This window comes from Mesocricetus auratus, unplaced genomic scaffold, assembly GCF_017639785.1.
Source record: "Mesocricetus auratus isolate SY011 unplaced genomic scaffold, BCM_Maur_2.0 Super-Scaffold_100023, whole genome shotgun sequence".
Classification (NCBI taxonomy): Eukaryota; Metazoa; Chordata; class Mammalia; order Rodentia; family Cricetidae; genus Mesocricetus; species Mesocricetus auratus.
Window position 1 is genome coordinate 1355722 of NW_024429204.1, and position 25793 is coordinate 1381514.

General features: G+C 48.0%; 1 protein-coding gene and 1 long non-coding RNA gene across 4 annotated transcripts in view; one reads left to right on the forward strand and one right to left on the reverse strand.

Moving 5' to 3' along the window:
• Nucleotides 1–25793, forward strand: part of Matn2 (matrilin 2) — a 124247-nt gene that overhangs the window by 50904 nt on the left and 47550 nt on the right. For all 3 annotated transcript variants that reach the window (XM_013115330.3, XM_005072655.4, XM_013115329.3), the window contains exon 4: nt 10536–10658. In XM_013115330.3, coding sequence (XP_012970784.1) covers nt 10536–10658 — 123 coding nt within the window. The remainder of the gene's footprint in view (nt 1–10535; nt 10659–25793) is intronic.
• LOC121133607 lies at nt 771–23928 on the reverse strand. The gene is made up of 5 exons (XR_005870495.1): nt 23323–23928; nt 22141–22352; nt 21458–21557; nt 2337–2533; nt 771–1477 (listed from the first exon to the last, which is right to left on the reverse strand). It is a non-coding gene; the product is annotated as an uncharacterized LOC121133607 (long non-coding RNA).

Sequence of the window (25793 nt, forward strand, 5' to 3'; positions counted from 1 at the left end):
GCATGGTGGGATAGAAAAACCCCAGGCCCTAGTCTAGGTCATGGTGTCACAAAGACTTACCTAGAAGAAAGGACATGTGTGCATGTGTGGGCGTGCACGCATGCGTGTATGTGTGTGTATGCACTTGTGTGTGCCTATGTGTGTGGGTGCATGCACATGTGTGTGTACGTGTGTGAGTACGTGCGTGCATGTGTGGGTATGCACACGTGTGTGTATGTGTGGGGGTGTATGCACATATGTGTACTGTGTGCATGTGTATGCATATGTGTGTGGGTGCATGAACATGTATGTGCATGTGTATCTGTGTGTTTGTGTGGGTGCATGCACATGTGTGTGCATGTGTGTGGAGGGTACATGCACATGTGTGTGCATGAACATGTGTGTGCATATGTGTGTGGGGTGTGTGTGTTTGTGCATGAACATGTGTGTGTGTCTGTGTGTTTGTGTGGGTACATGCACATGTGTTGAAGTTGGAGGACTATTTACAGGAGTTGACTCTCTCTCTCTCTACCTTGTGGGTCCCGGGATTTTAAACTCAGATCGTCAGGCTTGGTGACAGGTTCCTTTACTTGACAACCCCAAAGGACATTTAAACACAAAAGGCAGAAAGAGCAAGGCTAGGGTGAAGGATTCTCCCGCACGTTTAGCTGACTCGTGGGCATTCCCGAAATTGGAACGTGTGAGCTGTAGCAGGGATAGGAACAGAAGGCAGAAATCGTAAGAGCTTCCCCGTGGATTGTGCGGTAGACCAAGGAATCTTTGCTGCGCGATGGTGTGAGCGGCAGGTGCTTTATTAGCCAACGGGGAGACAAATGCATTGGAAGAACTGAGAAATTCAAGCTTTGGAATAGGACGAACAGCAAAGCCTTGTGATACAGTGCTTAGAAAAAAGGAAGCAAAACATACTTAAAAACAATGTTAAAACTGTTTCGACATGAAGTCTCAGTAACCCAGACTGGTTTCAAACTCTCTGTGTAGTGGAGATTGGCCTTGAATTTTTTTTTTCTTCTTGCTTATACCTCCCACACACCAGGATTACTGGTATGTGCCAGCAGGATGCCTGGTTTATGTGGGGCCTGGGGATGAAGCCCAGAGCATTGTACACGCTGGACAGGCACTCTCCTGACTGAGCTACATCCCCAGCCCCAGGGTGTATGTTTGATGTGTCTTTAGAAAAAAAAAAGTTCCCCTTGCAAGAACTAACTTCAAAAAGCAAAGACTCCATTTTCTCTTGACTCCAGAGTCAAATGATTTACTTAAGAAATCAATGCTATGAAGGAAAAATAACCTTCTCCTGAGCAATGTCAGTTGGAAACCATTCAGAAGTACCATTTCCCTGGCGCCACAGAGAGTCCGCATTGTTGTGGTGCACTGTGGCCTGCATTGACTGGAAAACTTTAATCAGGAGAACACGCTGCAAACGTTGCAAAGGTTTATGACTTTCAGTGACTTCAGCAGGATTTATGTTCCCCCTTTCCTGGTAATATAAGAAAGAAAGAAAAAAAGAAATTGGTTCTGTAAAGCTTTTGGCAGCTCCTTCTTGTGGACTGGATGGTTTTAATGGGCCAGTGCTTTTACAAGCGCTCTGCCTTCGTCAGCAAATGGAGAGATGGTAGGATAAGACAGAGGAGCCGCTCGGCAGCACCGACGACCCCCGAGCGGCCGAATGTGGACCTGGGCTGGGAGAACCTTTCTCTGTGGGCTTTAAGGCCATTCAGCAAAATTAAAAGGCAGTTTGGACGCGCCCCCTCCCCCCATCATCTTTGTCTAATCTGAAACCCTGAAGAAAACACTGGGTTATCTTGTTCCTTTGCATGGCCTGAGAAATGAGCCCCCTGGGACTCCTCGCATCCGCTTTGTTGAAATACAGCAGCTGAGCTCCGGGCCCTGTACTCCCAGGCTCTGCCGAGAGCGGCTCCATCAGCTATCTTGAAAGGTTGAGGAGACCCCAGAGCCTCTTTATCAACCCTGCTACAGACCACAGTAACGAACGTTCCTTAAGCGCACTTCTCCCTCGTGCCTTCTCATTTGATGCTCATGAAAACCAGGGAGGCAGGAGGGACCGCACCCGCCCTCCCTTCTTAACAGGTTAGCAAGCAGTTAGCTGGCTCAAAGTCCCTGCTCCTTTCGCCCCTTCACAGCCCAGGAATTGTAAATTCCTCTCTTAGGGCGAACCACTTTCTGAGGACAGCTCCCCCCCCCGGCAGGGAAAGAGGCTCAGCTGTCGGTATTCGCCTGATGAGGGTAAAATTGGGAAGGGACACCTGTGTAGGGCCAGGGCAGGAATGGCCGTGTGATGCCAGGTTAGCCCTTTGGGTTCCTTCTGCCTCAGTTACCTCATCTGCAAGACGGGGATTTCACAGGCAGTCGGATGTGGGGCCCCAGTCAACAAGCATGCACTGTTACAATCCCATACACTCTGGATCCACACGTGAGGTGACAGGCTTTCACTGCTGTTCTCAGTCAGACAACGGCTGTGAGCATCTTCAGAACTGCAGACGACATCTCCAGGTCCTGGAAGTCTCCTTTGCTCCTGTAGCATTGAAGGACACCATGATGACCGTAGCTGCTCACGCCCTGTTCCCTACGCTGTTCCGTTTAAACTCTGCCATCAGACAAGTATTCTTGTTATGCCCACTCGCAAAAGGGGAAACCAAGACTGAGAAAAAAAAACAAAAAAAACAGGCGATTCAAATAGCTCCCGAGATTCAGCGCCCAAGTGTTCGCTATCAGTGCAGGAACCCCAGGATGGGTGGGAAAATGCTCTCATATCTACAGTCCCCTGTAGAGCAATGGGGTGGAGAACACGCAGGTTCTTCATACCTAGGAGAGCCATCTGGACCAATGAGCTCATTCCAAAGAGCGCCCGGGTCTCCAGGAAAGCCTTTGAAATGAAGCAATAAGATGAATTGCTAACATTCATCGTTATCAATACTGCTAGAAACGGCGACACGCCCCTGTAGTCCATGCACTCAAGGCTGAGGGAGCAAGGGAACGGCTCAGAGGGTAGACACCTTGACATGGAAGCCCGATACCGTGGGTTCCATCCCCACAACTCCCACCCACAACAGCTGGAGGCAGCGGTGAGATGAGGGGCGGAGACTGGAGAATGGGCAGAAAGTCCCAGGGCCAGCAAGTCGACATAGCAGCACAGCAGGGATAAGCCCGAAGGTGAGAGCCCACGAGTAAAATGTGTCCCTCCACCTGTGTGTGTGTGTTATGTGTGCATGCTGTGTGTGTGTGTGTGTGTGTGTGAGAGAGAGAGAGGGTGAGGGAGACAAAAGAGTGATTGAACAGAGATACACAGAGAGAGAGAGAGAGAGACAGTGACTGAGACAGAGAGAGAGAGAGAGAGAGAAAGAGAGAGAATGAGTGAGCACTCACACGCAGGGAAAATAAAAAGGTAGATAGATAATGTTTTTAAAGGCACTGAAATAGGAGGATCTAGAGTTTGATGTTAGCCCGAGGCTGCATAGCAAGCCCCAGGCCAACCTGAGCTACACACAGCTTCCTCTCAAAGGCGTGTGCCTGAGTGTGGCTATTTGCTTAAAAAAAAAAAAAGCTCTTAGCATATGCAAACTCATTTTATTCGCACACCAAATGCGAGAAGTTAAGTGCTCTTATGGAATCAAAGACAGCTGCCTTGCCCAGAGTCACTCAGCTCTAGGTGGAGCAGTGAAGGGGAACCCGGTTTTATTAAAAAAAAAAAAAATACAAAAGCCAGCCCTGGTTCTTTAGCTGAATTCCCACTAAGGGGCCACGACTCGCAGTCGAAAAGTGGAAATGAACGGCCAGGCTTGGGGAATGGCCGCCACTGTGTGTGCACTGTGAAGGGACTGCTAAGGGTACCCTCTGGCAGGCAGGACTAGACAGAGAGGGGGTCCGAAGGCAGAGGCAGGCTGTGCCCAGGTGTACCCCGGGGTGGGAGCTAACTGTCACACAGTGACATCGCGTAGGCCCTCCTTGAGCCAGACTGTCCCAAGTAAGAACACTGGCCAGCTGTATGGCTATGAACCCGGGCACAGCAGCAGCATTATACCTGTGGGCAGTGACTTCCCACAGTGGCCACAGCGTGGGGGAACTGTGAGATCCTATTCCCAGGCCACCCTGGAGCCCGCCAAAAAGACTGAGAGACGAGAGTCCTGTGAATCAAGGTCCTTTGTACAAGCTGGCCAGACCCCACACGTCCTGGCGTCCGTTTGTGTTGCCCAGGAGCAGAAAACACTGACCAGCTCTCAAGGCTGAAACCCTCAAGTCTGCCTTCTGCAGTTGGGTGACTCGGTGCAACCTGGGCATGGCTTTTAAGGGGATCTCTTGGTTGTTGCTGGAGATTCTTTGTCCCGCCAGGTCCTATCATCCTTCTCAGACCCAAATAAACACATGGATACTATATTAATTATAAAACTGTTGGTCAATGGCTAGGACTCCTTTTTGGCTAGCTCTGTCTTAATTCCTATTAATCTATATATTTCCATGTGCTCTTCGCTTACCGGATAATGCCCAGACCTGTAACTCCTTCGGCGGCTACATGGCGACCATTCTGGCCGACTCCTTCTGCATTCCTTTCCCAAAATTCTCCTCATCTCCTAGTCTGGTAGCCCCGCCTATCTTCCTACCTCTATTGGCCAAATAGTGTTTTATTCATCTACCAATAAGACACATATATACAGAAGGACATCCCCCATTGTAAAGAGAAGCCTTCCTGCCAGCCTGGTTCCAGAGCCGCATCAGTCCCAAATAAACACACAGGAGGCTATATTAATTATGAAGCTGTTGACCGTTTGATTGATTTCTTACTGGCTATGTCTGACTTAAGTATTTACTCCATAATTGTTAATCTAAGTATTTCTCTTACCGGAGAAAAGGGTCTGGACTTCTTACCCCTATGGCAGCTACATGATGACTCCCTGTGTTTCTCCTTCCCAGAATCCTGCTCAACTCCTAGTCCCACCTATCTTACTTCCCTATTGGCCAACAGTGCTTTATTCAACAACCAATAAGAGACAGATTTATAGAAGGGCATCCCCCATCACTTGGTGTCTGTTTTATCAGCCTAGCTGGCGTTTTTGGAACCCAGGGCAAGGCTGTTCCTACCCTAACAACCCCTTCCCACTCAGGCACAACCTAAGGCGCTAATAGTGTTCTGAAGGCAGGTCTGCCCAAAGGCTACACTGCTTTCATCCTGTTGTGAAGGGGGACACAGGCCTGCGTAGTTGCTGACTTACATGCTGGGTAATTGTTCCTGTTGAGACCCCCCCCCCAGTCAGCTATACTGAGCAGAACACTCCCCTAATCATTCACACAGTTAAAAAAATACTTTTCTGAACAAGCTGGGTATGTTGTGTGGTGGTTCAAATCTATCGCCCCAGCACTCAGGTGCCTGAGGCAGAATAGTGACTTCTGGGTCTGTCTGAACTACGTAAACTCTTCTTTTTTTTTTTTTTTTTTTCTTTTTCTTCCTATTTTTCTTTTTTTTTTTTTTTTTTTTTTTTTTTTTCGAGACAGGGTTTCTCTGTGGCTGTGGAGGCTGTCCTGGAACTAGCTCTTGTAGACCAGGCTGGCTTCGAACTCACAGAGATCCGCCTGCCTCTGCCTCCCAAGCACTGGGATTAAAGGCATGTGCAACTCTTTTGATAAGCTGAAATAAACAATCCCTGCCTCAAAATTTTAGCTGTTCATATTTCCTTTCTTTTTTTCCCTTTTCTCTTCTGTTTCTTTGTCTTCTGTCTTTCAGACAGGACCTCACTATAGTAAGTCACATGTCTGCCTGCCTCTGCCTTCCGAATGCTGGGGTTAAAGGCGTGACGCACTATGCCTGACTGGGTTCATATTTTATTATATATATTTTTCCCATGGTCTAGGGATGTGACTCAGGTGATAGAGTAATTTCTTGGTCGTGGGTTACAGCTGCACTATTGCATAAAAACCAGGCCTGGTGGTAGACCCAGGCCTGGCGGTAGACCCTGCAACCCCAGCTCTCCGTAGACAGAGGAGGAAGGATCAGGACGTTCAGTTCAGCTTTGACTATAATTCAGTTTTATACACCACAAAGCAAATAAATAAACACATAAATTTATAAATCTAAGCCAGGTGGTGGTGGTTCACGCCTTCAATCCCAGCACTTGGTAGGTAGAGGCAGGAAGACCTCTGGTCTGTAGAGCAAGTTCCAGGAGAGCCAGGACTGCTACACAGAGAAATCCTGCCTTGAAAAGTCAAAGTAAATAAATAAAAATAAAATAAGAACCCAGTTCTGATACTGATTTAGACTAATGACTTATTCTTTCCTTGGAATAAAAAAAAAACTTGGTCAGGCTTAAACCTGGTACTTTATGAGGAATGACGCTAACTGGCTCATACAGCTCTGAGGCTCAGGGGAGGAGGCAGGGTACCACTTCCCTTTCAACAGCCCAGCACAGGCCTGTCTTAGAGATGAGGATGCACAAGGCCCAGATGCCACTCATCACCCGGCCGTAGGATTCCACAGATGTACAATTTTTACTCTGTCCGGTAAAAATGTTTGGGATTCTTTTGGTTGAGAGTGACGGAAATTCAGCTTGAGTTGGGTCTAGTGGCTAATTTAAGTAAGGAGCCAACCCTGGAGAACAGTTGGGTCTAGTGGCTAATTTAAGTAAGGAGCCAACCCTGGAGAACAGTTGGGTCTAGTGGCTAATTTAAGTAAGGAGCCAACCCTGGAGAACAGTTGCATGCCTTCTAGGGGACATGTTTGAGCGTCCTCAGCACAGCATTGTAAAAAGTGAAAGATTAGAAACTGCCCCCATGTTGACCAACAGGTAAATGTCTTAAGTAAAGTGAGAAATGACCATTGGGCCAATGGATAAAGCAAGCAGAGTTCAGCTACAGCCAGATGATTTGATTGCAATCAAAAAGGTTAAGCTGGAGCTCACACGTAAGATCCGATCTAGGAGAGAGTTGGTTTTCATTGTTCAAGGTGATTTTGCTCTGTGAAGTTACTGTGAACACTGAATTTATGGATATGGAATTATTTCTCTTACACAAAGTACAGTCAGGATCCATTTCAGTCTGCGTCTCCTGGTCAATTGACATTTTTGTCAGCTGGTCAATATATAATCTATTTGGAGACAACAAATTTAATATTATAGTTGACTCACTAACCTTGAGCACATGGCCCACAATGACCCTAACGCATTCTTATTACAGGATATGTGATTGCACTCTGAAGCCTGAGATTGTGTTATTTACATGAAAAACCTGTTTCTAGTTGTGGTGTGGCCCAGCCCTAGCACACACCTTTAGTCCAAGAGTTTTCTGCTTGGATATTGTAAACGGGATTAAATAAAGTCAGCCATACATCAAGAGAAGCAAGCAACCAGTTGACAGGAAGTGAACATAGGATTATTAAGGAAAAAAACCATAGAGAGTAAGGGGGAGTCGGGAGTACGGATAGAGAGACACACAGGAAGTAGAAGGGAGGGACAAACTGAGTTTGAAGAGACTTGTTTTGAGACAGTAGGAGAGAGGAGAAGGTCAGCTGGGTGCTTCCTCTGCCCCTCTGAGCTAGTAGGCTTTCACCCAGCATCTGTCTTCCTGAGTCTTCATCGGTAAAATCGAACTATTGAGATTTTACTAAAAACAACACGTTCTAGATTGAAGCTTATTTTAATATACCCATTTCCCCAAAAGGACGTATCATAGCTTTTTAGTACTCAGTTGGTCATTTCATACAGGAAAATTACCTACAAAACCCACAAAAAATGCAAAAAAGTACAGTGCTTCCTGGACTATGAAAACAATTTGCTATGAAGCGATGCTACCTTCTCCAACCCAGCTGGGGATATCCAGATCGGGGGACACCCCGCTGATGCCTCTCAACAACTCAGTGGATGCCTGCGAAAGTGCTGCGTTAAACTGGGGTTACAAGTACACTCCGGTGGCAGCCGAATTCACAGATAGGGAATCTGTGAATAATGGGGATCTGGTGTGTAAGACCTCTCATTTTAATATCTTTGGGGAAAAAAGAGCACATGTTGGAATCTGTGAAATACAGTGCTCGAGTCAATATAGATAGAATTTGTGATTAATGTTGAGTGAAAACCCAAGTCAGTAGATAGATAAACAGGTATACATGATGTTCCCAAATGTGTCAAATTAAACATCGTGACACCGTGAAGGACAGATCTCTTGGCAGTTAGGGGTACTGCCTGCTCTTTTCCAGAGGACCTTGGTTGAATTCCCAGCACTCCAGGGCATTTCCCAACCATCTGTAACACCAGTTCTAGAGGATGGATACCCTCTTCTGGCCTTCTCAGACATCAGGCCCGCATATAGTGCACAGGCATCCATGCAGGCAAAACACTCCTACACACAGAATAAAAGACAGCAACAAAAATCACCCCGATACTTTTACTTTGCTATGAAATGGGTGGTAGGTATTAAGTATTCGCCAGGCATTGAACACTGTGCTGGCCACTTTGTCAAGTTACTTCAGTTAAAGCCGGGCGTTGGTGGCACATGCCTTTAATCCCAGCACTCGGGAGGCAGAGACTGGTGGATCTCTGTGAGTTGGAGGCCAGGCTGGTCTACAAGAGCTAGTTCCAGGACAGCCTCCAAAACAATACAGAGAAACCCTATCTTGAAAAACAAAAAGACAAAAAAAGTTCAGTTAACCCTCACCAGGCCCTTATAAGGTCGGTGCAGTGTTTATCATCATTTAATATAAAGAGATTAAAATGTTCTCAAGGTTACAAAAAGGTCACCCATTTCACCCTGTAGTAAAAATGGTTGGACTCAGCCTACAACTTCCCTTATGAGGTTGGAACAGTTATGAGGTTGGGACAATATGTTCTAAAGTGTGCTGTTGTAAGAGTCTCGTTCCCCTAGCTCATATATCGTTGTCTTAGGGTTTCTATTAGCTGTGATAAAACACCATGATCAAAAGCAGGTTACAACTCTCAGGTCAAGATTCAACGCTGAGGGAAGTCGGGTCAGGAATCTGGGGACAGGAGCTGAAGCAGGGGTCATGGAGGATGCTGTTTCCTGGCTTGGTCCTCAGGGCTGGCTCTCCTTCCTTCCTTCCTTCCTTCCTTCCTTCCTTCCTTCCTTCCTTCCTTCCTTCCTTCCCTTCTTTCTTTCTTGTTGTTTCAAGACAGGGTTTCTCTGTGTAGCCCTGGCTGTCCTGGAACTCACTCTGTAGGCTGTTCTTGAACTCACAGAAATTAGCCTTCCTCTGCCTCCCAAGTGTTGGGATTAAAGATGTGCACCACCACACCTGACCCAGCTTGTTTTCTTATACCACGACCCACAAAGATGGGCTCTCAGATCACCCACCATAAGAAAATACTCCTCAGGCCAGTCTAGTGGGCACATTTTCTCAGCCACGGTTCCCTCTTCCCAAGTGACTCTAGCTCGTGTCCAGGTAACATGGAACTAGCCAGCATGCTTGACCATGGCATTCCTTACTTAGATGTGAAGAGGAGTGGTCATCAGTAGCTGTGAGGAACTACTACCTACCGGATACACAGACAGGGTCGCTCTTGAATGTCCCCTTTATTGTATTAGCTTCAGGAAGCTATTTTCTCATTTGGACATCTTTTGTTTATGAGAACACTTACATAATGCGTTCTGTTAACACCAATGCTTGTTCATTTTAAATGTGCTCAAGTTGTGCTGAACTGATTAAAGTTATAAACCAAGATGTTTAAAAAAAAAAAGTAGAAATCAAGAATTGCATGAGCTCCAGACAGCTTATGTAAGAATCGGTCTGCCTGAAGCTTAGGTGTTTTCAGAAAACAGATGCAGGAATATTCAATGTTGAGGGGTTTCATAATTTCGGCATTATGAAGCATTTAAATGCATTTTTATCCCAAAATTTTTCACACTTAATGTAGATTTAAAAGTACATCGCTCTTAGGATTTGTCATCTTGGGGGACTGTGGATTCTTTGGCATATCCTTATTGAATCAGTAGCTTTTTCCCCCCAGATCCACTACTGCCTACTCAAGATTCCGCATTGCATTCTGGAGTTAGAATCATTTCTGGTGTTTCTGCCTGTCAAATGGTGTCATTAAGATGAACCTGAAATTTCTGGATTTGCAGGTCCAAAATCAAACAGATATCAGCCATTTCATACGGTCCAGCCTGACGCTGGTCCCCTTTCACCTTGCATGATCCTTTTTGTTTGTTTGTTTTGTTTTGTTTTTCGAGACAGGCTTTTTCTGTGTAGCCCTGGCTGTCCAGCAACTCACACTGTAGCCCAGGCCGGCCTTGAACTCACACAGAGATCCAGCCGCCTCTGCCTCCCGGGTGCTGAGATTAAAAGGCGTGCGCCCCCACCGCCGCCACCGCTGGCCATGGTCCTTTATTTTCTCGTTGACGCTGACGTGGTTAATCTGTCTGGTCAACTTAGGGGGCGGCCCTCCCTGCTGACCGGGAAGGGCAGTTAGCTTCTCCTTGGGTTCAGCCCTCTTCCCCAGAGGCTCCCGCTGCGCGTTTGCTGGATAGAAGGAAGAAGCCAAGGGAAGGGTGTCACCGTTGACTTTCTTTGTCGTCCTTTGCAGCGGTCCACGTGTGCAGTGTCTTGGACCACGGCTGCGCCCACTTCTGCATCAACACACCTGGCTCATACACCTGCAGGTGCAGGCAAGGGTACATCCTCAACGCGGACCAGAAGACTTGCAGAAGTAAGGCCGCTTGGCGGGTGTGTCACTGTTGCTTGTACTTTAGCTGGGTGCCTCTTGCTCACCCACGGTTCCTCTCCCAACCTGCTTGCCACCTCCCGAAAACAGCTTTCGTATTTCCTGGTAGCTCCCCCAACCCTGCCATCACAGGGCCTACGCCTGGTGCATAGCAGGCCACGCCGGGCAGTGTGTGTGTGGAATGTTTGATGGGCATGGTGTCTCAACTCTGTGCTGCTTCTTGGTGGGAGCTACCCATGCGTCTTTCCATCCCAGCTCCATTAGCTGGGTCCCACAGAGCTGTTTTTCCGGCTTTATCCTCTTCCCAAAGCATGGACCTAGCTAGAGTGTGATTAACGTCAGCTTGGAGTGGTTATGCACAATCCATTTTAGAGGGGTGCAGGTTCTGGCTGCTTCCGTGATAGACATTTCCTTGTTATAATTTTTAAAGGGACAAACAAATACAAAGAATTTATATTGGAGCCTGGCGTTGGTGGCGCACGCCTTTAATCCCAGCACTCGGGAGATAGAGGCAGACGGATCTCTGTGAGTTCGAGGCCAGCCTGGTCTACAGAGCGAGTTCCAGGACAGCCCCCAAAGCCACAAAGAGAAACCCTATCTCGAAAAACAAAACAAAACAAAAATTATATTGTTCTTTTTGGCCTGGCTCCCAATACTAGACAATATACTGATATTTAAGCCATCAGGAGGTACTCCAGGTCTTCAAGGACACAACTACACAGCAAGTGTATGCCCATTTATTATTATTATTATTATTGTTGTTGTTGTTGTTGTTCTCCTTATGTTATAAGTGTAGTCATTGCTTTGACCACAAAAACTGGACTAGGCGCGCAAGGCCTGAGAAGACCGTCTGCGGGGAGGCAAACAGCTCCTCTCAGTCTGACGCGTAGTTCATGCGATGCGAAATTGTTGTCATACCACATGGCATGCAAGCCAGCACTAATGGAAAGCAGTCTGCACAAATGGCTGTAATTAGCGCTGCATTTGGAGAGCCAAACCGCAGTTTCCACTTTTCAGTTTCAGCACTGAGTGGTTGACGGAAGGACCTCCCGGTTCCCCGATACTAGGTCCTATCTGCCTGGCTCTCTGTTCTGGGCCCCCAGAGGCAAGAGAGCTTTGTGCCCACAAGCTCCTCTGCGACCCCAGAACTCAGCCGGAGTCGTCTCCGTCTTTGGCTGGAACCTTGGACACTCTCTCAGGTTCCAAAGCTAAACTCAGTCAACAGCAAATGCATTTCCTGACGAGCCAGGGGCGCCTGGGGTCATCTAGAATCATTATGCACCTTGCAGCAAACGACTTGAACATCTCTGGGTCACCCTGTCCTCTTCAGGTTCACTCAACCATCTTGACCACTCTCTTCCTACCCTCCCCTCTTTGAGGAGAGCAAAATATTCTGTGTCCCGTGGCCCACTCTTGGCTGGGATCTGGGAAGCTACGAATGCCCATTTTTCCATGGTGTGGCTTAACCATGCCATAGAAGTCTGACACCAATCGTGGTGGTTTGAAAGAAAAATGGCCCCCAAGGGGAGTGGCACTATTAGGAGGTGTGGCCTTGTTGGAGGAAGTGTGTCACTGTGGGGGCGGACTCTGAGGTCTCTTCTGCTCAAGCTTCCCTCAGTGTGACTTCCTGCTATCTGCAAGATGTAGCACTCTCAGCTCCAGCACCACATCTGTCTGCATGCTGTGTTGTTCCCCGTTGTGAGGATAATGGACTCAGTCTCTGAAACTGTTGAGTGAGCCACCCCAATTAAATGCCTTCTTTATGAGGCATTTATGTGGTCCTGGTGTCTCTTCACAGCAATAAAAACCTTAACTAAGACACCAATAAATAAACAAACAAATAAGTAGAAGTAAAGCTGAAGAGTTCTCCTTCGCCTGGGCCCATTGTAGGTCCTGAGGTCCTCGCCTGAGGGAAGTGTCTAGCCTTAGGGAAACAGGAAGTAGCTGAAGCAGAGCTCTGCGTACGGCTGCAGCACCCAAGAGCTTGAAGCAGGTACTACCTGGGTTTTAAACAGAGGGTTGGTGAGGGAGTGTGGACATCCCAGGTAAAGAAGGGACAGAAACTTCAGGGGTGACTCAGAAATCCAACTCCCAGAGTCCTCAGAGACCCTGCAAGTCCATGGTTTCTCTTTGCTCTGGTTATTTGTTTGGCTTTTCGAGACAGGGTTTTTCTGTTTAACTCTGGCTGCCCTGGAACTCTGTAGTCCAGACTGGCCTTGAACTCAGAGATTCACCTGCCTCTGCCTCCCAAGTGGTGGGATTAAAGGCGTGCACCACCACAGCCTGGCTCTCTTTGGTTTTTTTTGTTTTGTTTTTACAAAATGCTTTATCTACTTTATTTTATGTGTATAGGTGTTTTACCTACATAAACATCAGTGCGCCGTATGCATGACAGTGTCTGTGGAGGCCAGAAGAGGGAGTCAGATCCTGGAGAACTGAAGTTACAGATGGCTTGTGAGCTGCCATGTGGGTTCTGAGGACCAAGCTTGGCTCCTCTGCAAGAGCAACAAGTGCTCTTAATGTCCAGCCATCTCTTCAGCCTCCCCTTCCTCCTCCTCTCCCCAAAAGCTTATTGTTGTTTGTAACTGTAGGCACATCTGTGCCATAGAGGCCAGAGGTATTATTTCCCCTATGAGCCGTAGTTGCAGATGGTTGTGAGCCTCCTGACGAGGGTGCTGGGAACTGGACTCGGATCTCCGGTAACACCAGTACGTGTTCGTAACCTCTAAGTGAGCTCCCCAGCTTCCTTTTTTTTTTTAAACCTGGTTTCACTATGTGAGTGAAGCTAGAGTCCTCCATCCTCCTGCCTGGGTAACGGTCTTGCTCCCATCCCCCTGAATACTGGAATCACAGGTTCGCATCGCTGTATCTGGCTTCAGGTCTACAGCTTCAGAGAGCTTCTTGCTCTACCGCTGTTGCCACCAAGGTCCTAAAACCATGGGCAGGGAGGGCCTGGGGAAAGTGGGGGAACTGGAGAGTGAACTCAGTCTTGTCCTCTGCCCGGGCCGTAGTTGCCCTAAGGCTGTTACCGTCCATCCTTTCTGGCACCAGCGGTAAATGCGCCCACTTGGTCTTGTCTGAAGCACATCCTGCTAGCTCAACTGCCTTTCTGAAATGGGACTTGCGAAACGCAGACCTCAGGTTTCAGCTTGGACCCGGACACTGTCATCTTCTGGCTGTGACTGCCTCAACCGCACCTGCTTGTTTAAACTCCCTGACCCTCAGTTTCCTCACTTACTGAGTGGGACCGATGGTCACAGAGTTAGAACTTAACCTCTTAGATAGGCTGGTGTTAGCCTCTGTGCTTGGTCGGTCTCTGGGATGATGGATGCTGTACCAGGTTAAACCTGAGCACCCAGTGACCCCCTGCTTTTATGCTGCCTCCCTGCGGACCCCAGCACAACTTGCCTGAGGTGAAATGAGACACAGCTGGGTTCCGTTTTTGTTATCCTGCTCTGAATGCAGCTGGATAATCTACCAGTTAAAAAGGAATGTGGATTATGCCTTTTTTCTGATGCACCTCATGTTCTCTAAGAAGTGCTTTCCCCTCACTCTTTCCTGTGCTCACTGGCAGGTCCGACTGTCTGTCTGTCTGTTCACAAGTGTTTGGACATAGAAACATACTAGGTTGCATGCAAAACACTAGACATCAGACAATGATGAAACAAGCAATGCTACTCCTGTTTGGAGCTCTCCCACCCCCTTCTCTAAGTTTTTTGAGACAGAGTTTCTCTGTGTAGCTGACTGTCCTGGAACTCACTCTTGTAGATCAGGCTGGTCTCAAACTCACAGAGATCTGCCTGCCTCTGCCTCCTAAGTGCTGGGCTTAAAGGTGTGTGCCATCAAACACCCAGCTCTTGCCTGTGTTTCTATTTAAGGAAACCTTATTGAGTATATATTGTTGGTTCACCAACATTGAAATTACAGCTGATCACACCATTAGCTATGCCTGATGAGGCTTATCTAGCTAGCGCACTCATTTTTTTCTCCCACGGTGCACGTTGTAACCTCCTTGCACTTAGGAACGCTAGACAGTACTACTTTGGAGAACTGTTTCAAACAGCAAAGTCACCAGGAAAATGCACAAAAAAAAAAATGTGGCACTAGATAGACCGAAAACAAGTTGTGTGTTTACAAGATAAGGGCTGAAATGAGAAGGCAAACAGAGCAGAAGTTCCCTCAGCTGGGAGCAAATGTGTTGGGGGACTTGGTGCTTCCTTATCTTACAATGTGTCTATGAATGGCAGAAAATGACAAATTATTGATTGGGAGATATAAGTCAATTTTTAGCAAGTAAGCAAATTCACAAATATGCAATCTGTGAACAAAGTACAATTGATTAAAACTTTGGAAAAAATAAACAGAATTGTAGGTTTTAGGCTATCTGATTTCAAGACTATTTACAAAGCAGAATATAATCGAAATAATATAATGCAATCAAGATTGCAGGCTACTATTTTTTAAGTTTCACCATGCAACAAAATCTTTGTTTTAAGATAATGTAGTCTTGATATAAATATATACATTTTGGCAATTGGAACAGAATTTACAGTACATAAATAACTCTTGATGCCATATGAAACGAAATGACTTTTTTGAGCAGGGCATGAAAGCAATCCAATGAGGAAAGTATATGCTTTTTAAAAGTTACAGCAAAAATTGGATATATACATGCATGTACTTCTATAATATTTTGCCATTAACACATACCATGTAGACAAGCAATTCAAAGTGGATTTCAAGATAAACATTAGAATAAATACCTTTTTTTTTTTGGCTTTTCAAGACAGGGTTTCTCTGTGGCTTTGGAGGCTGTCCTGGAACTAGCTCTTATAGACCAGGCTGGTCTCGAACTCACAGAGATCCGCCTGCCTCTGCCTCCCGAGTGCTGTAGAATAAATACTTTTAAATATCCAGGTGAAGATACAAGAAAATCTTGGTGATCCCCAGTTTAGAAAGAATTTCTTAAGACATCAAAAGAAAAAGAAATCAATGAGCTATCAAAATTAAAACATCCGATCTTTGAGTTACACTGCTACTAAAAAGAAAAGGCCAACAAGACTAGGAGAAAATATTTTCCAAATGTGTCCACCAAAGGACTTCAGAAATACATAAAGAAGACAAAACAACCCAATAAAAGTAGACAAAAGATCTGATTAGACACCACACCAAAGATGGGTTAGAGCTGGGGGTGTAGCTCAGTGGTAGGATGTTTGTATGATGCGTGTAAGACCCTGGGCCCAATTCCAACACAGAACATAAAATGAAGAAGGCATGGATGGTGAAGAAGCCCATGAAAGAATGTTCATTGCTGGCCTGTAGGAAAATGCAAACTCAGACCGCAGTGAGGTACCACTACATATTCGCTAGGCTGGACACATTTTTTAAAAAAGATCTGATTTTTATATTTATTTGGCGTATGCATGCACCTGGAGACCATAAAAGGGTGTTGGATCCCCTAAAACTGGAGTTATGGACAATTGCAAGCCACCCGACGTGGGTACTGGGAACTGAGCTCAGGTCCCCTTGAAGAACAGCAAACACTCTTAACTGCTGAGCCATCTCTCCAGGCCTAGAATTTGAAGAGTGGCTGACACAGTCAAAACCGGGAGCTATCATACACTGTGTCTTAGTTACTTTCCTATTGCTTTGATAAAACACCACAACCGAGGCAACTTTTATAGAAGAGTTTACTGGGGGATTACAGTTTCAGAGGATAAGTTAGAGTCCATGTGTTGTAACTTAAGAAAAGCAGCTCGTGAAAGATGCCATGATACAGGGTTCGAGCAGAGGTTTTTGTTTTGTTTTGTTTTTAATTAGGGAAAGGGATCATAAAAATGGGAAAGGAGAGAGTGAAGACTGGCCTCTAGAGACAGGAGAAGCAGGCGAGAGGAAAGAGGAGGAGAGAGAGAAGAGTGGGAGGTGGGCAGGGCCTTTTTAAAAGGGAACACAGTGAATGTGCACAGGTGGTGCTCTTAGTGGCTGCAGCTGAGGGCGTGTCCTGTCAGGACCCCTCGGACAGGCCAGTGCAGATGTCTGAATGCTTACACCATGGCCATCGTGTCAGAGCACATGAGAGCAGACAGGCAGGCACGGCAACGGATCATTGGCAGAGACCTTATGCCTTGATCCACAAGCAAGAGTCAGAGAGAGGTAACTGGAGATGGCATGGGTTTTTGAAATCTCAAAGCCAGCTCCCAGTGACATACTTTCTCCAACAAGGCCACACCTCCTAATCCTTCCCAAACAGTTCCACTTCCTGGGGACCTGGGGACCAAGCATTCATATGTGTGTGAATCTACTGGGCGTGGGGGGGAGGCGTTATCCCTCAGACCACCACATACCGCTAGTAAGAGTGTGAAGCCTGGATGTGTACCTAATAGGACCCTACCATTCCACTTTGGTAGTTAACCCAAAGAAGTGAGTCACGTCTAAAGATTTGGACACAAGTGTTCACACCCACTCACACGTCCTCCGTTGAGTGAATGTGCGACACACTGTGCTCAGGCACACGTGGCCATACAGCACAGCGATGAGGAATGAATTCCGCAGCCAGTGTATCTCAGTGTAACCCAGCCACACGAAAGGAACTAGATGTTAAATGGAACACTTGCTGTGTAATTCCATTTCTGTAGAACCTTACTTTTTTTTGGTTGCGAGCCTAGCCTTTAACGGCTGAGCCACCTCTCCAGCCCCATTTCTATAGAATCTTAGAAAATGTCATCCAATCCATACTGACAGAGGGCCACATCAGTAATTGCCCTGAGACCAAGAGGAGGGGGTTACAGGATGAATAAAGAATTGATGATAGGCTGGAGAGATGACTCGACAGTTAAGAGCACTGACTACTCTACCAGAGGACCCAGGTTCAATTCCCAACACCCATGGCTGCTCACAACTGTCTGTAACTCCAGTTCCAGGGGGCCCAACACCCTCACCCAGACACACATGCAAGCAAAACCAATGCATATAAAATTAAAAACAGAAAAAAGAACTGATGATTATGTTTGCCATCCTGATTGTACTGATGACATGTTGGTAGGCCCAGCTTCTCAATGTACACTCCTTATTCTTGTCTTTTTATTGGGATGCGTTCTTCACGTGTAGCCCAGTCTTGTGTCATAGGCACAATTCTTCTGCCTCAGCCCCGCCCCCCAGCTTGAGACTGTGCTGTATGTAATTTGTCAACACCGAATTGCAACACAACAAAGCTAGGTTATAATCACAGCGAGCGTTAAGAAGGTAAGCGGCACTCAGGCAAAAAGCTACGAGAAAATGAGATTATGCAGAGAGTCTCGGACTAGACTGGGTGGCTCACGGGGAAAGGCTTGGTTGAGGTGCCGAGGGATCAGAAGAGGAACATGTGAGCTGGAACACGGAAACTCAAGCAGGGCTCCAGCTGTGTCTCTGATGACTGGAGGAGCGGTACATGCCCGTCAAGGGCAAACTTGCAATTAGTCCTGCATAGTAAAGTCACAGTTGGGTGCGACATTAATGTGTGCTCTGCACTACAAGGCAGGTAATGACGCAAAGATGCCGCTCATTTCCTCTTCCCCCTTTGTGCTCCTTCCTGTGGGCGGGTACTTTCACTGGGCCTTCTCGTGTATACGCGAGGCTTAAGAAACTTATCATTTGTAGCTCTCCTTAATGCCCCCCATGCGGTGCAGGATATGGTTTGATTCCGTGAGCACCACTTAATGCCTGCAGAATGAGCTGGACTGCAGCAACAATTTGTCCCAAGGATGTCTTTATGCCGTAAAGTAGGGTTGGTGGGTGGGTAGTAGTATGGAGGCTGACGGATTTCTCCACAGAGAAACATGGTTTTGAGAACCAAACTGTGGGGTCCGGGAGCTAGGCCACACAAGTGCCTAGAGAAGGAAGATTATCGCTCAAGGGAAAGGCTGGGCCCGGGCATATTTGTTGGTGGTTATTGACCTTAAATATTGAGATAATCCTAGAGGAAGGAGAGGGTGCGTGGAAGGTGAGGGTTGGGGAGGGAATGTTGAAGCAGTTCACGGGCAGGAGAAGGGACAAGGGGTGGGAGAGTGAGCAAGACAGACGATTGTACAGACAGACAACACACACACACAGCAGGGAGGGCAAGCGACCCGGGCATCAACTGCAGAAGCCGAACAGTGACCCAGCTTCCGCTTACAGCTCCCATATGAATACTCAGAACAAGGGCTGGGAAGGGCAAATCCTGCTGCCCAGTTTCCTAACCCTGTCTGCCGAGCCTAGCATTGAGAGACCATGCGTGTGCATCGCCGTCTGCAACTCTGGCTGTCTTGGGCACAGAGCTGAAAACAGAAGAAATCTGGGGCAAAGAAGAAAAAAAGTCCCATGGGAGAACCGAACTGACTAAACACGAAACAACGCTAGTTTTGAAAAGATTCCGGGGGGGGGACGAGCCTGAACCCTGTGCTGCTGCTCTGTGTCACAGTCTCCCACAGGCACCAGACTTGGGCTTCCACAAGTGTGGTTCCCCAGGAGGGCAGCATGGCTGTCTAGGCAGCAGATTGTAGGAAATGCAGGTTCCCTGCCCTGCCTAGACCTGGTAAGTCAGGACCTCCCAGCAGGGCCCACAAACCACCTGTGGATTCTGTGTGTGTGTGTGTGTGTGTGTCTGTGTGTGTGTGTGTGTGTGTGTGAAAACCATGATGATGTGATAACTTTGGAATATTGAAAAGCGCTACTTTCACCAGGCGTTGGTGGCTCAGGCCTTTAATCCCAGCACTCGGGAGGCAGAGGCAGGCGGACCTCTGTGAGTTCGAGGCCAGCCTGGTCTGCAGAGCGAGTTCCAGGACAGCCTCCAAAACAATACAGGGAAACCCTGCCTCAAAAAACCAAAAAAGAAAAGAAAAGCGCTACTGTCACACGATGGAGTATGATTTCATTGATTACTTCATTCACTCCAGGGTCTTTTCTTTAATGTGTACATTTGTGGCCTAAAGCTATGTCTGTGCATGACTTTGTGTCCTTGGTGCCCGTGGAGGCCAGAAGGGAGCTCCAGGTCTCCTGGAACTAGAATTAAAGCTGTTTGTGAGCCACCGTGGGGATGCTGGGTCCTATTCTTAATCGCCGAGCCACCTTTCTAGCCCCTTGGGTTTTAGTATTTCGTTCTGGAGACTTCCCCTTCTCGCTTTCCTTATCCCCAAAGGAACCCAAAATCTTGCAAGTGAATAGGAGACTTGATTCAAAGACTTCTGGGGGAGAAAGAATCAGACCCAGCTGGGGCTTGCTGGAGAGGGCAGCTTTGTTTGCTCTGGGACTTTGGGTTCATTTTGTTTCTTTGAGCAGAGACTGCACAAGGCTGATGACTCACATTTACTGTTGAGTCTTAAAATCCAAACTGCAGCTGTCAAAATAAGATTAGTGCCTTCAGGCACGCCGAAAGAAAGGGGACAGTCCCCAAATTGTGGGCTTGGGTTTGACTTGCCTTTGTAGATCTCTAACCCAGTTGTAAGCTTTTAGGTTAGGCAGGCAGAGACACAACCGCGCCCCCACCCCCCAACCCCCCCACCCCCCGCCATGTTGCCAGAGGATCGAAATCACAGCTATGTTAGCTCTCTCCTCTATCTTGCTGTGGTAAACAGTTTCTGACTTCTTCGTCTTGGGTTAAACACAAGGAGGAACTATTAAAAAAAACAACAACCAGCATGCCTAGTGTAGATGTTCATTCGCTTCAACTCCAAAGGAGAAATTGAGCTGTCACCGGTCACTAGCATGCGCTGTGGCTTGCCTAACGTTCTGAAATGCCCACAAGAGCCGTCTGATTAAGCCCTGGGTGGGGTGAGCCAGGCAACCACAGCCTCAGGCTCCCCTCCTCCAAGGTAAGGAGAGGCACATCCCGAGTTCTCCGGGCTGAGACCCAGAACAAGATCTGGATATGAATGAAGGGAAACGAATCCAGGGTGCATGTGACCCTCCAGGGAGACCGTATGGGTGGATTGCTAGCTCACCCTAGCTAATTGATTTCACCTGTGCTTGCAGCCAGCCACTCCAGTAAAATTCTCCGGGACCGATGAGAGACAAGCAAGTTATGCTGACCGAGGCTGTGTGCTAATAGCTGCCCACTCCCCCACCCCCTACTAACATCCCCCCCCCACCCCACAGAGAGATGAAGCTTGAATCTGGCCTGGTCGTTTATTACAAGCTCAAAAAATGCCAGTGTGGCTGTATCTGACCAATTTAGCAGACCGAACTTAGCCAAAGAGACTTTTAAAATATCTCGTAGATGTAATATCCCTGTCTGAAGTGTCCCCTAAGTACCCAATAAAATGAAACAGTCTTTATGGAATTGCGACTTGGGCAAATCCTGTCTTTAAGGTCATGCCTGTGTCAAGCAGACCTTTCTCCATCCCGCCTCAAGACAGGAAATGAGGACACTGGCGTTCGTTACCACCCACTCCGGGCCACACGCTTCTCCCACACAGTGTCGTTGGGCCCCTCGTCTGTGATATGCTGGTCAGTGTTTAACTGTCTTTCTAGACAGAAAGGCTCTGGCTTGCCATGTCCACCAATGCCCCTAGTGTAAACACTCCCACTGTGGCCATTTCATGCTGCCAGCGTAGCTTCACGGGGATGCTGAGTTGGGAAGAAATGCCCATCACCTGTTCTGGGTGTCCTGACTCCAGCACACCAACGGATTCCGGAGTAGACTCTCAGCTTGTGATGGTTAGGGATTTTTTTTCTTAGTCTGTTGGATTCACTATTGCTTTCCTTAATGCAGTAAAAAAAAATTCCTGAATGAACGAGTAGACCAATTCTGCCATTCACAAACATACCTGGTACCATGCTAGACGGCTGAGCTGTAGTGCGGAGTCAAACGAACAGTCATGAGGACGCGTCTTGCCCTGTGTGACAGGCAGGGTAGGTTCGTGTCACCTACAAATTAAGCATGATATCATTAGCGTGTCGAAAACTGCAGAGGGGAAACTGCCAGGAGGGACTTAGCAAGTGACAGGTGAAGTCGCCTCAGAAAACATTACTTTAAGATGTGTCCCAAAGGAATACATAAGAATTGGGTAGGCAAAAGGCAGGCAAGGAGGGGGTGAGAGCATTTGAGGTTAAAAAAAAGAATGGGGTGTGCAGAAGTCCTGGGGCGGGAGAAAGCTTGATTTGGAAGATAAGGAGGACAGTACAGATAAAGCAGGAACAGTCGAGCAGTTTGAGCTAAGACAGGAGAGGGGCCGGGTAATTGTCTGGTACTCTGTCCCATGTAGGTTTTGGATGTCATGATGGAGAAGCGGGAAGCCATTACGTATGCCGGGCAGACTGTTCTAGGCTAGACTAGACGCCAGCCGGCCAGGTAACGGATTACCTTGGTTGTTGAGTTGATCCTGGCTCCTCTTGGCAGGGGAGGTTAAAGAATAGCAGCAAAGAACACTGTCTTAGGGTTCCGTGGCCGTGAAGAGACACCATGACCACAACTGTTATCAAGGGAAACACGTCATTAGGGCTGGCTTACGGTTTCAGAGGCTTGGTCCATTATCTTCATGGTGGGAAACGTGACAGCATGCATGCAGGCAGAAGGCACTGAGAGTTGGTTTACACCTCCATCCTCGGGCAACAGCAGGCGTCTGTCACTCTCGAGTGTAGCTTGAGCAGAGGAGACCTCAAAGCCCGCCCCCACGGTGACACGCTTCCCCCAACAAGGCCATGCCTCCAAATAGTGCCACTCTGTAAAGAGAAGCATTTTCCTTGTCAGATGCTTTGGTTTTTCCCCACCAGTCGCCTGGGCTCTGCCGCGTTGTAGTCCCCAAATAACACACAGGACGCTGTATTAATTATGAAGCTGTTGGCCATTTGCTTGTTTCTTACTGGCTAGCTCTGACTTAAGTATTTATGCCATAATTGTTAATCTAAGTATTTCTCTTACCGGAGAAAAGGGTCCGGACTTCTTACCCCTATGACAGCTACATGGTGACTCCCTGTGTTTCTCCTTCCCAGAGTCCTCCTGGACTCCTAGTCCCACCCATCTTGCTTTCCTATTGGCCAACAGTGCTTTATTGACATATACACAGGACTTCCCCATCAGCACTCCCTATGGGAACCATTTTCTTTCAAACCACAAGTACCAAAGTGTTGCTTGGATCTGAAGGGCACATAAGAGGCGGGGGGGGCAGGGCACCCACGAATTCCAAGTTTCTGGGACCACCCTCTGCTAATCTGAAAGGGAAATTAAAGATGGCACTCATGGTTTGATCCAAACACCACAAGAACACCCACACTTCTGGGTGTTGGCTCAGCCCCTCTCTGAGTCTACAGCCCAGGTTAAAATAAATTAGGAACACCCAAGAAGCCTGTGTTGTTTGTGTGACACAGATGTAGGATTTGTGTACTTATTTATCCGACAAGTACTTGTTGAGCAACTCCAATGTGTCAGGCACTGTAATGGGTGCAGACAGCTAGACACAGATTCCCTGTGTATCATGACAGTGTTCCTGGTACCCCAAACTAGAAACTGGTACCCACACATCCTGGACCCGAGTGCGTTGTGCTGAGGATGAAGAGAGACACGGAGATGTGGAGAATCTCATTTCCATCTCCCTCACCTTCCCAGGATCTCATTTCTGTTGGATGAAAGGGTTTCGGGGAATTGGGGACATCTTCGTTGGCAGGCGGGGCACATGGAGCTTGGTCTACGTACCTTCGGCCACGAGCGTTTATGAAACACGAGCACGGGGACAATGCAGGAGGCTCTGGGGAATCAGATGGAAGAAACAAGTTCATGCTCCACCGGGTCAGGCAGATGTGTGGCCAGGCTTCCAGCACCGGGAGGAATCGGTGATGGCCGCAGGACCCGGAGGAGGAAGTCTTGGATGAGATGACGCCCGACTGAAATCACAAGCCGTAGCTGGGGCAGACGGACAGGGGAGGCGGAAGGCCGTGCCAGGATAACACGGCCTCTCCCATGCCCCTGAGTCGTTACCTCACCCTCCAGTGAAGTCCATGGGGGTGGGGGGGGATAAAAATTGTTTTTCAAAAGTGTGAGGAATTGTCCAAAAACATCTGTACTCTTTTTCAGATGGAAGGGGTCGCTGCCAGGAAACAAGAAGTCATTCTTCTAGAACCAAGTTTCCATCTATCCCTTTGTCTTTGTTTAATTAGATTAATCCCTCAATGGTCTCCCTTGGGTCAGTACAAATCACCCGTGGCCATAAATCCCGACGTTCTAAAAACAGTATGAAAGAAAAAGTCACACAGAGCCAACTGGCAGCAGGCTCGCTTTCTCGGGACAATTCTTCTTCAAGAATGAAAGCTGTAACCCTTCCTGGTCCTACCACGTCTCTGCAGTCTCGTGTGTCTGGAGAGGAGGCAAGGGTGGCAGCCGTCACTTCTCAGACTCGCTGCAGAGAGAAAGCTGAGCCGTGGGGTCCCAGGTCCTACGAGGAGTCTGAGCAGTGCCTTCCCTCTGAGGACCACGAGGACATTTGTTTTTTGTCCCTGGGGTTCAGTGATTCTCGCCTGCTGCATGCCGGGGTCTTTGAGGATGTTTAGCAAACACTGCTGCCAAAATCCTACCCCTGGCAAATCTAGTTTAATGGAAGGGGTGTATCTTGGCATCCGGAGAGGATATGGGGGCCATATGTGTGCCAGAGGCTAAGGTGGTGTTCCACCAAACAGTCCACCTTCTTTTCCTTTCCTCTCCTTCCCTTTCCTTCCCTTTCCTTCCCTCCCCTCTCCTCCTCCTCCCCTTTCCCTTAACTTCCTTTCCTTTTTCCTTCTCTTCCTTTCCTCTTCCCCCGCCCCCCCAGTCTCACTGGGACCTGGAACTTAACAGTAAGGCTCCCCAGTGCTGGGATCACAAGCACCATGTGCCTGGTTTTTTACATTCCTTGGCATTGAATTCTGGTCCTCCAGCTTGCCCAGCAGGCACGCTACCCTCTGAGCATCCTAGAGGTCCAACATCAGTGTGTTTATGGAAGGGCTCCAGAAAGTTCTAGTAGGCAGCTGTGTTAAGACTCTTCTGCTTCGGTAGACAGGGCCACACAGTAATTCCTTGGACTTTGCAGAGTCCTGGCCTGACCAGGAAGAAATCGGCATTACCTCTCCGTCTGCGCGGTCTGTCCTACAGGGGGAAGGTCTTCTGGTGGAAAAGCAAACCTTACACAGTGCCTCCAGGACTTGCTGCTCCATTGCTGTCTGTGAACCAGGCTGACCTGTGCTGGGATTTGGCTTCGAAATGCTACTTTTCAAAAGCTTCTTTTGTGTCAGGAGGTGATGGCAGCACACCTTTAATCCCAGCACTCGGGAGGCAGAGGCAGGCGGATCTCTGTGAGTTCAAGGCCAGCACGGTCTACAGAGTGAGTTCCAGGACAGCCGGAGCTGTTACGTAGAGAAACCCTGTCTTGGGTGTAGTGAGGGGAGGTGTTCTTTAGTAAGAGACTAATTTTCCTCCTGTTATAATAAAAGCTCTTCTTAAGAGTTTTGAAGACATGCAACTGTACGTAAATGAATATGAATATGAAAGCCCTCAATCCCACCCCTTCTAGCTCTTCAGGGTTTCTAATGGCCCACAGGGGGCCAGGCGACACTTGGAGTAGAGGGAGGGGCTACAGATACTCTTGCTGCCCTGCAGAGATGGCTTAGGAACAGTCGTAGCCAGTGAGCTGGGACCCCAGCAGCTGCAGGACTTGGTGCACAGTGCTGGCCACCTACAAAAAGGGACTTAGGGTCTAGTAAGGAAGCCCATGACTGCCTCACTGCATGAACACGTATGACCGCTGATATCATGATACATGCCAGGAAGGAAGAGAACAGGTGTGTACTGACTGACAGCCAGCGAGCAAGGCCAAAGGCTCTGAGCACGTCAGTCAATCTCCTCACAGCAAGAGGCAAATTTCCCATGGGTCCACAGGCCCGTCAAAGCCCGGCCACATCACGGTTCTCAGTCAAAGCAACAGTTTTCGTTGAGCAGTGCTGGAAGTCGGGTGAGGTCCCCAGAGCTGGGAATATCTGTGACAGATGCCGCCAGACATATCACTTGCAAAAGCACAAAGCACGGTTTGGATGGAGTCATGGGTCTCTCCCTTGAGGGTGGCCCTGCCGTCTGTTGAACGGAGTTCGACTCCTCAGGCTAGTGGAGGGCCCTCAGCCATCTGGTGTCTGCCATCTTTC